Source organism: Lathyrus oleraceus, chromosome 3 (assembly GCF_024323335.1).
Source record: "Lathyrus oleraceus cultivar Zhongwan6 chromosome 3, CAAS_Psat_ZW6_1.0, whole genome shotgun sequence".
In the NCBI taxonomy this organism is placed as follows: domain Eukaryota; kingdom Viridiplantae; phylum Streptophyta; class Magnoliopsida; order Fabales; family Fabaceae; genus Lathyrus; species Lathyrus oleraceus.
Window position 1 is genome coordinate 340,917,124 of NC_066581.1, and position 17,840 is coordinate 340,934,963.

The following is a 17,840-nucleotide window of genomic DNA, read 5'->3' on the forward strand; positions in this document are numbered from 1 at the left end:
TCAGGGACTTCCCAGCAGGGTTGAGGACAGCGGGCTTGAAAGTTGCTCTTTCCCCAGCAAGTCTGAATACTGTTAGTCCCCACTGAGCCTGAAGGTTGCTATATCCCCGGCGGAGGTGTCTGTGGGTAGTTTGTTCCTCAGCAGTTGGGTCTGAAGTATTGTAATCCCCAGCAGGGTCGAGTTTGCAGTTTCCCCTGCAGGGTTATGAATGCCTTTCCCCAGCAGGGTTGTGAATGTTTTCCCCTAGCAAGTCTGAAGTGGGTAGTCTCCCCAGCGGAGGTTTGTGTTGATGGTTTTCCCCAGCGAAGTCCCCAAGCGGATCAGGTTCGGTGAAAATGGTCCCCAGTAGAGTTAATCCTGCCTGTGAGTTGGTAGTTAGCCCCAGTGAAGGTGAGCATTGGTTGTTTCCCCTAGCGGAGTTTCCAAGTGGATTGGATTTAGTGAAAGTTGTCCCCGGTGGGATTTATCCTTTCTCCAGCAACAATGTTATTCCCCAGCATGTTTGAGAGGTTGGTGTGTTCCCTAGCCAGAGGCTCCCCAGTGGAGTTGGCTTCTCTGCCGTCCCCAGAGTGTCAGATCAGCAAAGCACCCCCAACAGTGCGTCTCCCCACAGAGTTGGAGGATCAAATCAGAATTGTGCGCTCAGCAGAGCGACCAGTTCTCCCCAGCAGGAGTTTTCTTCATTTGCATCTTGCATGTAGTAATCATTGCATCCTCAAATAGCGTAGCATTTCCATTCAATATGGAGCATTACGCCATAGAAGTTCAAACATATGCATACATGTGTTAAACCAGATTGGATCATATCCCCAGCAGAGGCGGATCATATTTCAACATCCGTATGGCACAGTTGCTGCAGTTGCTCTTGACAAACAACATTCAAGATTGATAATCCCCCAGAGAGGTTTATGTCCTCACCCGTAAGTGAAAGGAAAGTTTGACTCACCAGCGTAGTCCCCGACAAGTGTGTGGCCTTGTTCTGACATATGTAGATGTCATCCTTACGATGCTAGTTGATCCCCGTATGGGTCCTTCTTTTTCTTGGTGTCTGTAGACATCATCTTTCGATGCCCGTAACGTCTTTCTCCTATTCGTCCGTTGACGTCTAGTCGTGGTTCCTTTATTCCTATTCGTCCTTTGGCGTATAGTCGTGGTTTCTCTTTCCCCTATTCGTCGGGTGACGTCTAGTCGTGGTTTCTTTTCCTATTCATCGTCTTTCGATGTCTAGTCGTGGTTTCTTTCTCCTATTCATCCGTTGATGTCTGGTCGAGTCTTTCCTATTCGTCCGTTGACGTCTAGTCGTGGTTTCTTTATTCCTATTCGTCCGTTGACGTCTAGTCGTGGTTTCTTTATTCCTATTCGTCCGTTGATGTCTAGTCGTGGTTTCTTTATTCCTATTCGTCCGTTGATGTATAGTCGTGATTTCTCTTTTCCCATTCGTCCGTTGGCGTCTGGTCGTGGTTTCTCTTCCCATTCATCGTCTTTCGATGTCTAGTCGTGGTTTCTTTCTCCCATTCATCCGTTGATGTCTGGTTGAGTCTTTCCCATTCGTCCGTTGGCGTCTGGTCGTGGTTTCTCTTCCCATTCATCGTCTTTCGATGTCTGGTCGTGGTTTTTTTATTCCCATTCATCGTCTTTCGATGTCTGGTCGAGCCTTCCTATTCGTCCGTTGACGTCTAGTCGTGGTTTTTTTATTCCCATTCATCGTCTTTCGATGTCTGGTCGTGGTTTCTTTCTCCCATTCATCCGTTGATGTCTGGTCGAGCCTTCCTATTCGTCCGTTGACGTCTAGTAGTGGTTTTTTTATTCCCATTCATCATCTTTCGATGTCTGGTCGTGGTTTCTTTCTCTCATTCATCCGTTGATGTCTGGTCGAGCCTTCCTATTCGTCCGTTGACGTCTAGTCGTGGTTTTTTTATTCCCATTCATCATCTTTCGATGTCTGGTCGAGTCTTTCCTATTCGTCCTTTGGCGTATAGTCGTGGTTTCTCTTTCCTATTCATCGTCTTTCGATGTCTAGTCGTGGCTTCTTTCTCCTATTCATCCGTTGATGCTTGGTCGAGTCTTTCCCATTCGTCCGGTGGCGTCTGGTCGTGGTTCCTTTTTCCGATCAAAATCAAAATCCCCAATAGAGTCGTTCGTAAACGTCTTGTCTTGTCCAATTGTAAATATCCAATCCCTAGTGGAAGCCACTATTGGTGGATGGCCTCGCTTTCTTCGCTTTATCCCCCCCGCAGAGTGCAAATTCCAGGTTCTTTTGGTATTCAATCCCTGTGTACCTTGAAGGTCTGACAGCCGTCGCTCTCGTCCGTTCAGGTTCTCAGTTGATTGAATAGGGGCAGAGGGTATGAGATCTACAATTGGATTTCTCCTAGTGAACGTAAATAAACTCAAGTGCACTACATGGAAACACCATACCCTAGTGTTAGCCTGAGAGTTTTACTCAGTATAAAAATTCAAATGAATGTTACACTAATGAAATGCTAAGTGTGAGCATTGATGGGTAGATGTCGACAATAATGACACGTCGACTACAACTTCCAATCTGACATTTTTAGATGTGGTTCGGAAGAATCTAAAGAGAAAATCTTGAGATTTGGTTTGGAGGAGTCTCATGAACAGACCTAGGTAAGCACTCGACACCATGTTGAATACGAGACTCTCGAGAGGCTCGAAAGACTTAGAAAATTGAGGAAACCAAAGACATAAGGGACTTAGCACTATTAATAACTACCTTCGACAAACAAGCAGTTACTAGTCGCTAAGAGCAGTTAGAGAATGTGGGATAATGGTTTTCAGCAGTTTCGAAGTGTTGACAACGTGGTTGTGTGCTGGAAAAGGAGTTGCATGAATTCGAAGACCTGTCAATTATTTAGGAGCAAACGGTCGGAAACATTTATTTTAGGTTTAGTATATATAGCAGACTCATATGTTGTAATCTAGGTCACAAATTTCATATATTTTCTCTATAGAACTAGAGTACCCAAGCCAAAGTGTTAAACTATTTGTGAGTAATATGTGAGTCTGCGTTCTTTTTTCTTTGTACTTTTTTTATGTTTTATTAATTGAAACACCTTTTTCTTTTGTCACTTATTTAATGTTGTTTACTTTAAACATCTTTTATTTTAATTGGAGCTTTATAATCTTTAAAGTTTTTTTTTACACTGTCAGCACCCAGACATTCGTAGTCACATCATACACATACTTTCTTATAAAGGTTTTTGCACAAAGATATTCTCGATATTTTTCGAGTTAATCTCAAATATTTTCAAAATGATTGTTCGCTAAAATCACCTGCGAACAAATTGGCACGCCCAGTGGGACCCGTTTTGTGCAAAAGAAAATTACTTTCCTTTTACAAGAAATTGTAGTATTATTTACTTAGTTTTATCGTTGAAATATTTTCAATGTCCAAGGTCATATACATTTGAGGAATGGTAAGATCTTAGTAGAAATGGTTAACACAAAGAACACTTCTCGTGCCCTAAGCGATGCTCCAGACCATGAACTAACAGTTACTACGATGGTTGGAATAATAGGGACAACAAACACTATCGGAGTCACATGCCTCATCCTATCTCTGATAGAAACTTCTACGTCGATGCTAGGAGTGGTGGCTACTTTACCATCGGTAACAAGCGTGCCAACCTCTTCTAGGCCTACTTCGACAGTTGTGGGAGACCCTAGCCTCCCATATGTCCCGAGTTTTACTTTGCCCTTAGTTTCGAGGGATTACCCATATGGAATGCCAAATTCCATGATGGAGAGGTTAAAAATTCATGCTTTGATGTTTGCGGATAATGCTACAACAATAGTGTCACCCCTCAATCCATATTTGGCGTAAGGATTTTCCATAAGCAGCCCTAGTCAGATGAGGCAACCATAAGGAGGGCTTCGATATTGTCCTCCTATAATGCCAACTTTAACTACTGATTCCCTAGCGACTATGAGGAAATAAATGGATAAAAGTAAATGTGAGATGGTGAAGATGTTAAGACAACAAATAGGTACGGTGTTTCATCCCATGATGGATAACACTACCTAAAGTTACCTGTAGTTAGCCCATCAGATGGGCATGATTACTGGCTTTTTTAGGGCGCCTCCAGCGCCAGTTGTGCAACCACCTATTAATCAAGTTCCTGTCAAACAACCTCCACCGAGTATAGTCGAGAGAACCAAGTCCAAAATGGTCCTGAAATAGTTAGGGTGTAAAGAGACCAGAACACCGACCAAGTACTTAGGAATATCCAACATAATGGCTTTGGGGTGAAGAATAACATAACTAACATGGTCGAATAGATTTTGGCCCAAAGTGGCCTCAATGTTGGCCTTCATATTCCTAATCATGTGTCCCATATGTCAGAATATGTTTGACATACCAAACTCCCTAGGGGGTGGAAAGTCCCCAAATTCACCAAGTTTTCTAGTGAGAGCAATGAGTCCACAATCGAGCATGTCTCTAAATACCAGACTGAGGCAAGGGATATGACTAATAATGAGAATTTAAAGATGAAATACTTTCCAAATCCTCTGATAAAAAATGCCTTTACGTGGTTCACCACACTCTCTCACCATTTCATACATTCTTGGATTCAACTAAAGAGAGTGTTTCATGAATAGTTCTACTTGGGCAAGTAAAAAATTAGCCTTAAGGAACTGGCCAGTGTTAAGCGTAAAATGCCTGAGTTGATTGATGAATACTTGAGTTGGTCAAAATGACCGCTGGTGGTTTAGACAATTTAATTAGAAAGAAGTTAGACACTCAGTACCTAAGGGATATGGCCCAACTGTAAGATATGGTTCTACATGTCGAACATTTGAAGGCCGAAAAAGCCAGGTCGAGTAAGTGTCATAAAAAGGAAAAAATATCTTACGTCGAGATAGACGAAATAGATAACTTATTCGACATAGATAACAAAATTTTCAAAGAAAACAGGGTCAATATGGCAGAATTTAAGCCATGACCTCCTTATGTGTATAAATTATTGAAACCTTTAAATGAGAAAAATCCTATTGAGCCTAAAAATGAGAAATTTATCACAAAAACTTATAAGTTTGACGTAGCTAAATGTGACAAAATTTTTGACCTTCTAGTTTTCTGATGGCCAAATAGTAATCCATAAAGGGTTTAAAACATTGTCGTTAGAACATAGGTAAAAGTTTTTTTTTTGTAAATTTCATAATTTTCTTGGGCATAAAACCTTACAATGTGTGCTTTTTAGGTACCTGGTTCAGAGTGCGCTGAAGGAAGAAAGACTCAAGTTTGCTGAGAAGCAAGAATCTCGACCAGAGGGTGAGTCTGAAATAAAGTTGAGGAGGTTAGATTCGTCGAGCCTATAAATGTGTTCGTGGTGGACATAAATGAGAGTACAAAAGAGGTTGGACCTAACTATAAAAAGCATATGAAAGTAGTTTTTCTCAAGGTTGAGGAGGAACTCATAGATTTTTTGAATAGATGTAAACTCAAGGATTTTGAGGCTATCTTATGTCCATGCTACAACGACGTCTTCGCTAAGGAAGCGACAAAAGAGTTGGAAAACACTAACTCTGATCAATTAAAGAAAGTTGGCCGACAAGACCAACGCAAATAATTCCTTTTTAATAAGAGGATGGTACCTCAAAGGACTCAAAGGCCTAGGACTTACATTCCACCTACCAATGTTCCTCTTATGGAGTGGTTTGGACCTATAGGGTGGTCAGTCGCTTAAAAAGGAAATTGGAAGTGGATCAATATAGGCAGAGGATCTTCCTACCTTGTGTTATACCCCAATTTTGTCTGGGAATTTTAAATTCATTTGATACATGTCCATTTGTCAAGTTTTGAATTTTTTAGCCATATGCATTTTTATCATCTAATAAAGTCACCCTAATCATGTATGTATGCATATATAGTAAAAAAGTTAACATAAAGTAAATATTTTACATATTGAAGAAATTGACTAAAATTGCATTTTTTCATTATGCATTTTGAAAAATAAATTCATGATCATTTGATTTATCATCAAAATATCCATTTGAATTTTACTAATCAGTTTCATGCATTATAAAACAAAAATCAATGATTCTAGAAAATCCAAAATATCTCTCATTTATTACATCATTATTCCATGCATGTATATATTACATCATTATTAACTATTTAATTAAATAAGTGTTTAGAAGACACTCACATTCTTTGTATAATTCATAAACTACCATTTTTAGAGTCTATAAATAAAATCATTCCCACTCACAAATCTCACCAAGAATCACTCACAAGAATAAGCCAAAAATTTGCATAAATATCTCTCCAATTTTCAAGTCACTTTTTATTCTTCTTTATTTAGGTAGGATTTTAATTTTTGTGTATTTAATTTTCTTTGCATTAGTATTCTTGTTGCATTATCTTAGTACTTTAATCATCACCATTTTGCATAGAAAATCCATTGGTTTAGAATCAATAATTTAAAGTGTTCTTGAACCTTGTCATACCCTCAAATTTACCCTACCTCATGTCACCTTATTAAATCCTACTCCATATGCATACATACCACACATGTCATCTCATATGCATCCGTACTTAACAATCCACAATAATCCATAAATTCAAGGCATGAGATTCATTTGTGAAGAGTCAAGGTCCTCAAGCCATGTTGAGGTGTGCTCAAGCCAACTTAACCCTAATCTCATCCTATAGAATCCCATAAATCTTGTAGGATTACTCAATACATATCACTCACTCCCCAAACCCAATTTGGGTGGTGAGTCCCCTTTGAAAAAGCTTCAAGATTCATCTATCACTCAAGGACCAAGTCCTAGTTCTTGACCCTGCTTTGCCTTGTACAAGTCATGGTTCACCATGGATTTTTACCATGCCATTGAGGACCCATCAAATCTAAACTTTGTCCATGCCCCACACCTTTGAAACATCCCAATGTGACCCTTGGATCTCAAACCCTAATCCATATGGATTTGGTTTTTGACAAGACTTGTGGCTCAAGAAACCCTAATTTGGGGATCCTTCAACCATTGATCTTTCCCCATTTTGATCATCCAATCACCATTACTTCAACATCATTTCATGTCTATTATAATCAAAATCCCTCATTTAAACATCCATTCAATCCATTTTACAAGTACTTGATTTGTTCCTGATTTTTCAACTTTCAATGCTTTGATCCACCTATCAACTTTGCCAAAAATCATCCCACAAAGATCCAAATCTTATTTCCTATCATGGCATGATCATATGAACTAAAAAAAATTCACCTTTGTGCCTTGGAAATCAAGAAATCACCGAATCACATTTTTAGGTCATGTTGGTTGGTTGCATTTTGGCAAGAATGACCTATGGAAAGTTCCAAAGACCATAACTTTCTCATTTCTCAAGATTTTTAAATTCCAATTCAATTAAAATGTCCTAAATAAGTTTCTCTCCAAATTTGTTTAAATGTCCAAGATCTAAATCATTGAGGAATTACTTCGATTTTGCTATTGGCCAAGCTGGTCCAAAACGCCTACCATGCCCTAAAAGCATGTCATGGCCATTACTTTAGCATATTGCCATTTCCAAACCACAAACCGTTTTGACCTGGTGTTTACCAGTGATTTCTGATAAACAACCGCTAGTCTTCCAAATTTATATATTTTTGGTAACTCACAGGATCGACTAGATTGATCCTAGGACATGTGTCTTAAGAATTATTATTACGGTGATTTGACTCATGGTTAAGTTTGTTTCTAATTCTTAGATGATGAAAGGCGTATAGACAACGATTCTAAGTGAAACTTATGACTTTATGAACAAAGTAAATGACGATAACTTCACAGTAAAAGATTTCTCAAAGATAACAAAAAGACTTAGGAAAGGTAAAGATAAATGACTCAAAGTAAATGCTTTAAGTTTTTTAGAAAGTACTGGAAATGAACATTTGGCGAAGTGTAAATGCAGAAGTAAAAGTGATGATAAATTACTGAAAAGTAAGGGTAATTCGACAGATTAAAAGGCAGTAAAATACTTTAATTTAAATAATTTGTATGAAAAATATAACATGAACGAAACTTATGGTGTTCTTCAATACATACATTTTCAGCGTAAAACTCTTTTCTCTCGCTCCGGTACTTCGAGTGTATTTGTGAATTTCTGTATATCTGTTTGAACCACCTTTGAATCTAAAACTAAGACCCCTATTTATAGTAATTTGACCCTAACGGCCTTTACACATATGACTGCCACGTTCGTCGTTCCCAAGCGTTGCATATCTTAGATGTTTCCACGTGTTGGCCTGACGAAACGACTTTGTTTAAATTTCAAATACTTCCGCTTGAAGCTTCGACTCTGTGAAAGCCTATGTCAAAGAGAGCTTTATAAAAACCCAAAAAAATTTCTAAGTTCCAGGCTTCGACAACAAAGAATTGTTCACCCACAAAAAGAATTTAAACAGCTTCGCCACAATCATCTTTTGCTTATTCTCAAAACATAATATTTCCAAAGACCTTCAGCTATCTGTCGAAATCCCCAGCTAACAAATTGCCCCCAAGAAATGTCTATTTTGAATTACTGTAGAAATGGACATTTTTTGCATTTACCAGATTTCGACCAGAGACCTTTCATAGTCCTAAAAGTCCATGTTTGTCAGTTATTCATGATTAACTCTTTTAAAAAGTCTCATCAGAACGTGTGTGCAGTTATATGCCATCATGAGTTTTAACTTCCAAGAAAATGAATAGTATTCCCTGTACCCTTTTCTCAGAAAAACTTCCACGTGGCACACTACCCTAGTAAAGCGTAACCAGTCAGCTTCACGAATTCAGCATTATAAAAGCTCATTTGTCATTTTTCTGTCTCTTTTCACGAAAATCTCCATTTTTCCTCTAAGTTCATCTTCTTCAACCTTTCTGAAAAATGCTTCTTCTTCCCTAAACCCTAATCCTTCAAAATCTCCAAAGTCCATTACAATGTCTTCTGATAAACAACAAAAGCAATCAAAGAACATCAAAGGTGTTGGACCTTCAAAGAGTTCTACTTCCCTGAACATTCCAACCAGCACAACCATCACTATTGGGGACCGAGAATACATCACTGCTCCAAAACTTTTGAAAGAACAGAAAGCAATTTTTGCTTCTCAGGTAATGGTTCCTTCCCTTCTTTCTGGAAATCCTTTAGGGTTTCTAGGCCCATTAGTATCTGAAGAACATTTAGAGAAGTGTGCTCAATTTTTTCCTTGTCACTATACTACTAAACCCATAGCCAACAAAACCCTTTCTTATAAAGACAATGAGGATCTAAACCAGAGAGAGGCTTTTCAACTGGACTTTATCACTGATAGTTTCAGACCCTTTCGGTCTTGTCCTACTCTAGACAAATCCTATCTCGCTTGGTTAACAAAAGTCGAGAAGAAGAAAGCCTTACTTTGGAAAGAATTGGGTATTTTTGACCTAATCCAGATGTCGAAGCTGGGATTCAGTTACTGTCAGCCTTTATTACTATCCAGCCTATATTTCTGGGATAGTACCTATAACACCTTTCATCTTCCTTGTGGAATGATGACTCCCACACTTTTCGACGTAGCTGCCATTGCTGGACTTCCTCCGACAGGAGAGACCTTCGACCCCTACCAAGACTGTGAAAACTTGATTGACTTTAATGTTAAGAACGCTTCATTTAGTACTTACATTAATCTATACCACACTGATGGGGAAGAAGTTTCTGATATAGAACATATAGCATTCTTAGGTTTATGGTTGTCCAAATTCTTCTTTTGCTGCAAATCTCTACAAGTTGCTAAGAGATTTTTAACGCTCGCTAACCAATTGCATGTTGGTCGAAGAGTATGCTTGAGTGAACTCTTATTGGCTAGTTCGTACGAAAGTCTAGGATCAACTAGTGCTAAGCTAAAGGAATATGAAGCTGGCACCAATCTATTACTATCTGGGCCTTATTGGCTTCTTCAATTGTGGCTTAATGCCACTTTCAAATCCTTTTTGCCAACACGAGGAAACGTCGAAGAAGACGCCCCAGAGATAATGAATCGAAGCATTGAGGGCACCAGACTCCTTCGACTGACTCCAGCTGATGATGTTGATAACTTACAAACTTCCCTCACGAAATACACCTTGATGTTCTCGAAGCATCATCATTTCCTTCCTTCGATGGTTCCTTTTTCCAGTCGAACGTATGGTCCTTCCTGGTTTACTGCCTCACTCGAAGATGTTGTGAAAAATGCCAACACAGAGATCGAAGACATATGGCGTGCCTTTCTCCTTCCAAGGCTACTTGTTTCTAGGATTCTGCCAGTAAAGAGTCATGTGTGTCTGTTGGCTTATTAGCCTAATTTTGTCTCTAGACAATTTGGGTTGTGTCAACTCATACCTTTCTCTTTATTCAAAAGGAAGCGCGAGATCTGCTGTGCAGGAATTGAATGGAGCGCTCGAGACATTGCCGTCCACAAAGAATTCTATGCTAATTTTGCGGATTTTCAATTAATAGCCTTCCAACCGTCGTTCTATTCCACCAATGGTTTCGCCACTGGGTGGACAGATTTCTATTCCAAGAATATGTTTTTGACTGCTGAAATCAAAGAACGTCTAACGAAGGCTTTTTCATCTTTGTAGGAAAATGTCCCCAAGGGTAGGCTTACTCATTCTGCAGAAATCCAAGCATTCCAAAAGTACTTTGAAACTGTCTATAACCCAACGAACATTGTTGAAACTGTTTGTTATGCAGCCCCAATTTTAAAAAAAATAATTGAAAAGCAGATTGCCAAAAGAAAATCTCTAAAAACTGTAAAACCCGAATTGAAATATGACTTGGCCTTTGAGTGCGAACCACCCAAATTTCCAAAGTTACCCAGTGCAGATTTTGCTTTGTCATTTTCCCCCCTTACCCTTACTGGTTCACGTGTGGGAACATTTTTAACATACTAAAAAATGACCAACAAAAGCCTGCAAAAAGAGTAGTTGCTACCAAACATACCTTAGACAGTTTCAAAGGCTTCCTTCACTTTGATTTATCTGCAGTGAGAATCACTTCTCCGACATGTGAAGGTGTGGAATGTTTGGATTTCTTGGTTTTACAACTCCTTTTCGTTTTTTGCCAGTATTTTAAACATTTGCATGTTTCGACTAACTCACATCCTTCTTTAGCTATCGAAAGGAAGGTGGTGAAGAAAGAAAAACCTGTGGCGAAGGCTAGTTCGACTACTGCTTCTAGGCCAACTACCTCTTCAAGCCAGGGAGTGCCTTTTGGCACCGCTCCAGAAAAAACGAAGAAGAGTTCAAAGGTATTACATCAAATAACTTCTCTGTCTCTTTCGAATTTCTTTCTAATTATTTATAATTTTCTTTCTTCAGGGTAGTGGCAAGCCTCCCTTGACACCCAAGAAAAGAAAAACCTCTCCTGCCAATATCATTCTTGTCGAAGATGATGAAGAGGATACTCCTCCTACTCCACTCAAGAAAAAACAGAAGGAAAACAAGGCAACAGTTGCCCCTTTCCAACCAAATCAACAACAAGGTGTCGAAACCACAACTCTCCCTCCTCTTCCAAAGAAAATTCCATCCCAGCCTTCTGGTGTTGCAGTGCTGGAGCATATTGGGAGCAATGCCTCTGATCCTGAGGCTCAACAGGTATACTTCGACCTTAAGTGTTTAATCTAGTTCGACAAATTCATATTTTCAATCTAACATTTTATTTTCAGGACAAAGCCGCCACTCCCCTCATTTCTACTGCCAATCAAAGCGATCCTTCGAGCGGCATGAATCCATCTCCTCCTCTGACAGTCAGCGGTGCTATCCAAAACAAAGGCTCTTCGACTGGAGCTCACAATCTTGAAGAAGACAATGCTCAGAACAAAGAAGAAACCTCTTCTCCTGGTGAAGATGGTAAAAGACATTCGAAGCACGTCGACGAGAAGGACTTAACAGGGAAAGAAAACTCTGAGAATACTCCTAGTGATTCTCCCGCCAGAGTTGCATTCCCTTCAAATGATGCTGATGAGGACGATCAGGATTCAGATGAAATTGAGGGGTATTTTTGAGAAGATGAAGACATAAATATGGGAGAAGCTGATACTGAGGAAAATCAAACTGGAACTAGTAATGCCAGCGTCGATACGGTCCCAAATCCCACTAAAGTTCGACCATCCATCACCCAGACTTCGCCCATACCACTCACTAAGGAGGAGAAAAGATCTTTAAAACAAAATGATCCCCTCAACTATGTGAGGTTAATGATGGCTCAAAGAGAGTCTTCCTCAGAGCAAAGTATTTCTGGAGCTTCGACCCAATCTGGTGCTAGTGCAAACGAAGCATCACATGACGAACTCCTTCAGCAGGTGAAGAAGGTAGTTTTTGATGTAAATCTCTTTGAGGAGCTGAAGAATAATGTGGGGGCGAGCTTTAGCATAAAGAAGCTGATAAGCAAGATTAGCATCACTGCTTGCCCCACTGATGTAGGTGAAGCCCTTATTGATATTCAAAACCTCATTGACCAAGTGTGTGCTGAATATCATAGGGAGGTGGATGCCAAAGCTAAGCTTCTATCGACTGAAAAAGCTCAAGCCATTGAGTTTGACAATGCCCTTAGAACTTCACAAGCTTTTGAGGAGTTAGCTGCTTCCAGAAAATCAGCCCAAGTAGAGTTCGAGACTTACACTGCTTCGATACGTCTCTGGGAATCTCATATTGCAGAATTGTAGCAAAAGATTTCTGATGCTAAGGCGAAACATGCTGCTATCCGAGGCTTGGATAGTACTGAAGCTGATGATCTAGAGAAGCAAAGCGTGGACCACGTCGAAAAAGCTACGACTATGAACGAAGATATTGCACGCCTCAGAGGAGTTCAAGCGGCTGTTCAGTATAAGATTGGCTTGGCGAAGAAGAAATATGATCAGATGAGGGCCACTATTCCTTTGATTTCCTCCTATATTTGCTTTATTCGACTCTTGTTTACTTGTAATTTGATTAAGACAAAAACCATTTTGGCACATATTTTGAGTTTAAATATCTTCACCATTTTAGCCATGATAGTTTTTTTACTTACTCTGCTGTTATGATTCTAACTTCGTGCATAAATGGTTTATACTTCTTTAAGTATTTTCCATTTACTTTTAGGATTCTTCGATCTTCTGCTAGTTCTTCTATTTCGTATGCATTGTTTGAAAAGGCTTTTAGAATTCAAAAAGGTCCTTCCCAATGTGGAGACCATTTTCCTAATGCCTTATTCTTTCGATCCATAGGCAATATGACTTTCCACACTAAATCATTCATAGTAAAGGTTTTACCTTTGACCCTCTTATTGTATGCCCTTGCTACCCTCTCCTTCTGTCTTCTTAATACTTCTAACGCATGTAACCTTTCTTCGTCCAAATCCACCAACTCATTTATCATCATTTCCCAGTATAAGTCAGATGGGATTTCTCCTTGTGTTTGGATTCTTACTGATTTCAAGTAGACTTCGACAGGTAGTACTGCATCATGTCCAAATGTAAGCTGGAAAGGTGTAATGTTAGTGGCTTCTTTAGGGGAGGTTCGACAAGCCCAAAGTGCTTGGTCTAAAGTTTTGTGCCAATTTTTTGGCTTTTCCCCTACATGCTTTTTGATTAGCTCAATTATTACTTTGTTGGCTGCTTCAACTTGCCCATTGGCTTGAGCATAATAGGGTGTGGATGTTAACAATTTGAACCCCATTTCCTTTGCAAATTCTTACATCTTTCGACCAGTAAAAACTGATCCTTGATCTGTTGTTATACTTTCTGGGATTCCAAATCTGTATAAAATTTGCCTTTGAAGGAATTCGATAACAATTTCTTGATCCACATTTACTAAAGGTACTGCTTCGACCCATTTAGTGAAAGACTCAATTCCTACAAGTATGTATCTTTGACCTTTGGATGAATTGGGTCTAATTTCCCCAGTTAGATCTAATGCCCAACCTCTGAAGGGCCAAGGCTTAATAATTGTATGGAGTTCACTTGCAGGAGCATGTTGAATTCCTGCGTGTATTTGACATTCTTGGCAACCCTTAGCAAACTCTATACAATGTTTTAACATGGTGGGCCAATACATTCCATATCTGAAAAGCAACCATTTCATCTTATGGCCTGCCTGATGTGCTCCACAAGCTCCACTATGTACACTAGATAATGCCAAGTAAGCTTCACTTTCTCCTAAGCATTTCAACAGGATCCCTTCAGGGGTTTTCTTGAATAATTCATTCCCTATCAATACATAAGATAAAGCCTTGTACTTGGTTTTTCTTTCTGTGTCTGTCGAAGGGTCCTTGAGATAATTAATAATTGGACTCCTCCAATCTGTATCTATCAAGGTATCAATGGCCAATACTTCAAACTCCTCTTTGTTAGCATATCCTAACTGGGTGCTTTCCAAATCTGTCGGAGATAATATGGCAGCCATTGCCTTTCCTCTTACTTCGACAAGTTCTTCTAGCTTCTCTTTTGAAATTCTATACCCTGAGGCTATTTGTGCTAAGTCATTAACCTCTTGGTGTTTTATTTTTAGGGACATGTTTTATGTCGACGTAATCGAATTTTTTGAGTAACCTATTTGCAATGACGAAGTACATAATCAAATTTTCTTTTATACATTTGTACTCCTTCGTCAGTTGCTTGATTACTAATTTTGAATCTCCTTTAATTTCGACCCTAGTTGCCCCCAATTCCAACAAAGCCTCAAGTCCTCCAATAAGGGCTTCATATTCTGCTTCGTTGTTAGAACACAGGGGACCTTCAATTCTATATTTGAGTTTTGTTGGAATTTCGTCAAGAGAAATTAACATTATCCCAACCCCACTTCCATTCTTATGAATGGAACCGTCGAAGAATAATTTCCAAGGTTTCAACTCGACTTGAAGTTGAGGATTTTCGACCACTGCATGGTCTACAATAAAGTCTGATACTACTTGTCCCTTCATCGCCCTTAAAGGCATAAAGGTTAAAGAGTACTCAGTGAGTGCTAAAGCCCATTTGCCAATTCGAATGTGCATTATTGACTTAGATAACATATATTTGATGACATCAAAATGCGAAGAGATGTATAAATCAATAGGTTTTATATAATACTTGAGTTTAGTACAAGAGAAATGCAAGCAAAGACACAACTTTTCTATTGAAGTGTATCTAGTTTCTGCATCATTTAGAACCCTACTAAGGTAATAAATGGCTCTTTCAACGCCATCTTCATTCTCTTGCGCCAACATACTACCTATGGTAGTGTCGGAAGCTGATATATACAGTCTCATAGGCTTCTTTCCACATGGCTGTGCCAAGATAGGAGGATTCGTCAGATAATGTTTGATCTTGTCGAATGCCTTTTGATGTTCGTCATTCCATTCGAACTTCCCTTGTTTCAGGCGCAGAAGGGGAGAGAAGGCTTGAGTTCGACCACTTAAATTCGAGATGAATCTTCTTAGGAAGTTTATCTTTCCTAATAATGATTGCAATTCTTGTTTGGTTGATGGTGCTTTGGTCTCCATAATAGCCTTCGTATTGTTCTGATTGATTTCTATCCCCTTTTTGTGGACCACAAAGCCCAGAAAATCTCCAGCCTGCACAAAGAATGCACACTTAAGAGGATTCATTTTTAAGCCATGTTTTCTCATTCTTTCGAATGATTGGCTGAGATGGGATAAATGATCTTCATCTGATGTAGATTTTATCACAATGTCATCTATGTATACTTGCATGAATGTCTCTATATAATCATGAAATATAGAATTCATTGCTCGCTGGTATGTTGCCCCAACGTTTTTTAGGCCAAAAGGCATTACTATCCACTCATATGTGCCTATTGCCCCTGGACATCGAAAAGCTGTTTTAGAAACATCTTCTTCTGCAATGAAAATTTGGTTATAGCCAGAATATCCATCAAGCATGCTGAGATATTCATAGCCTGCGGCTGAGTCAACCAACATCTCTACCACAGGCATTGGATGCTCATCCTTAGGGGTTGTTGCATTTAGGTCACGAAAATCTATACATACTCGCAAAGAGCCATTTTTCTTGATAACTGGGACAATATTAGCAATCCAATCGACATACCTTGTGGTCCTGATGAAATTGCAACGAAGAAGTCTTTCGACCTCTTTTTTGATCTTTGTGAGGATTTCTGGGGCGAATCTTCTTGGAGTCTGCTTGATGGGCTTCTTGCCATCCTTTATAGGCAGCTTTAATTCGACCAAGTCCCTCTTCAAACCAGGCATCTCGTCGTAATCCCAAGCGAAGCAATCTTTGTTCTTCCTTAGTAATTCAATAACTCTCACTTTCAACTTGGGGTCCAGTTTAGCGCTGATGTAGGTAATTCTTTTTGCACTTCCATCTCCGAGATCAATCTCCTCGAGAAGATCTTGCGCTAACATCTTTGCACTTGACGTTACTGGATCTTTTTCAAATCCCAGAGGCTCTTTGTCGTAAATGGCGTCCAACCTCTGTTCTGTTGGTTCCACAGGTACTTGTTCGTCAGGGGGTTTTGGTTTAAAGAACTCCCCTGGTCCTGTATTACAGATTTCAGTATATGTGGCTTTGTTAGCCATGTTTGTTATCTCGGCTTCGAGAGCCGCTTGTCTTTTGTTCTCAGCCATGTAGGCCGAAATCTTTTTGAAGAAAGAAGACTCAGTCATAGTACAGGTCTCATCCCAGCCTGTTGGCCGTATTTCAGATGATTATCCTATTTTTGGGTCTCCCATAATCTCCCTATCCCACTGAAAGCCATTTGGGTGGAGAGTCAAGAAGTACAAGGCATTTTTATTTGGGGCGTAGCCTTCTTCCGCTGGATAACATGGTCCTATGTGCGCCAAGTTCCTGTCGAAGTTTCTCTTGTCCACATGGTTTACTTCTGCCATGAAGTAACTTTGGTGAGCTTCGACATTCTCTACCATGCCATCTTCTCTCCAGATAGATATTCTTTGATGCATGGTCGAAGGGACCGCTCCTATTCCATGTATCCATTCTCTTCCTAGTAGTAAGTTGTAATTTGCTTTTGCAGGTATTACCATAAACATAGTTGGTCTTGTGATTGACCCAACAGTTAGGTCCACTTGTATGACGCCTAGCGTCTGTCCTATCTTACCTTCATAATTTGACAACACCATGTTGTGAGGTTTGACATCAGTGTCGAACATCCCTATCTTTTTCAACATGAATTGGGGCATCAAATTGACTACTGCTCCCCCGTCTGTAGCACCTCAAATTTGCACCCTACCTTTTGTACATTCATTTTCATATTAGGTCATTAGCATAACAAGGTCCATTGCATAGCATTGCATAGCCATTTGCCCAAGTGCAAGTTCAGCTGACAAATTAGGTCAAACTGGTTAGGAGATCAGGTCAAACAAGCAAGCATGTGCCATTTTCATTGAGACGAGGCCCTAGGGTTGATTTATCAAGTTCATATGGTCTAAGGATCATTTTGAAGTGATTTGGCCAAAGATTGGATGCTCAGAAGTCATCAGTCAAGCTGAATTTCAGCTGAAACCATAAAAAGTCAACTGTGGTCAACTGTGCATGATTTTATGGATTGGAAGGTGTGAGATGGTTTGTAAGGCCTCATTCATGTCCATATAAGTCTCATTTGACATATCAAAGACCAAGGTTGAAGAATTGGAGGTCAGACAAGAAGTTTCCTAAAATGGCAGGTGACCTGTAATTTCAGCTGCCCAAAATGGAAAGTTTTCCTCCTCAAAATTACTTCATCATACAAGCTTCAAATGGAATTTTGTCCAACATGAAAGTTGAAGATCTTGATCTCACCATTCCAAAAAGTCCAAGAACTTGAGATTCCCATGTGTGGTTGGCAAGATATGGTCCATTCATTTTCAGAAAATGCCCAAATTCAAAGTGCCATAA

The 17,840-nt window shown here is 39.5% G+C and overlaps 1 protein-coding gene across 1 annotated transcript; it reads right to left on the reverse strand.

Annotated features, from left to right (window-relative positions):
* Positions 1-13,155: 13,155 nt before the first annotated feature.
* Positions 13,156-13,668, reverse strand: LOC127131183 (uncharacterized). The gene has a single exon (XM_051060118.1). It carries the CDS (start codon positions 13,666-13,668, stop codon positions 13,156-13,158), a length of 513 nt encoding a protein of 170 aa, XP_050916075.1.
* Between the last annotated feature and the right edge of the window lie 4,172 nt (positions 13,669-17,840).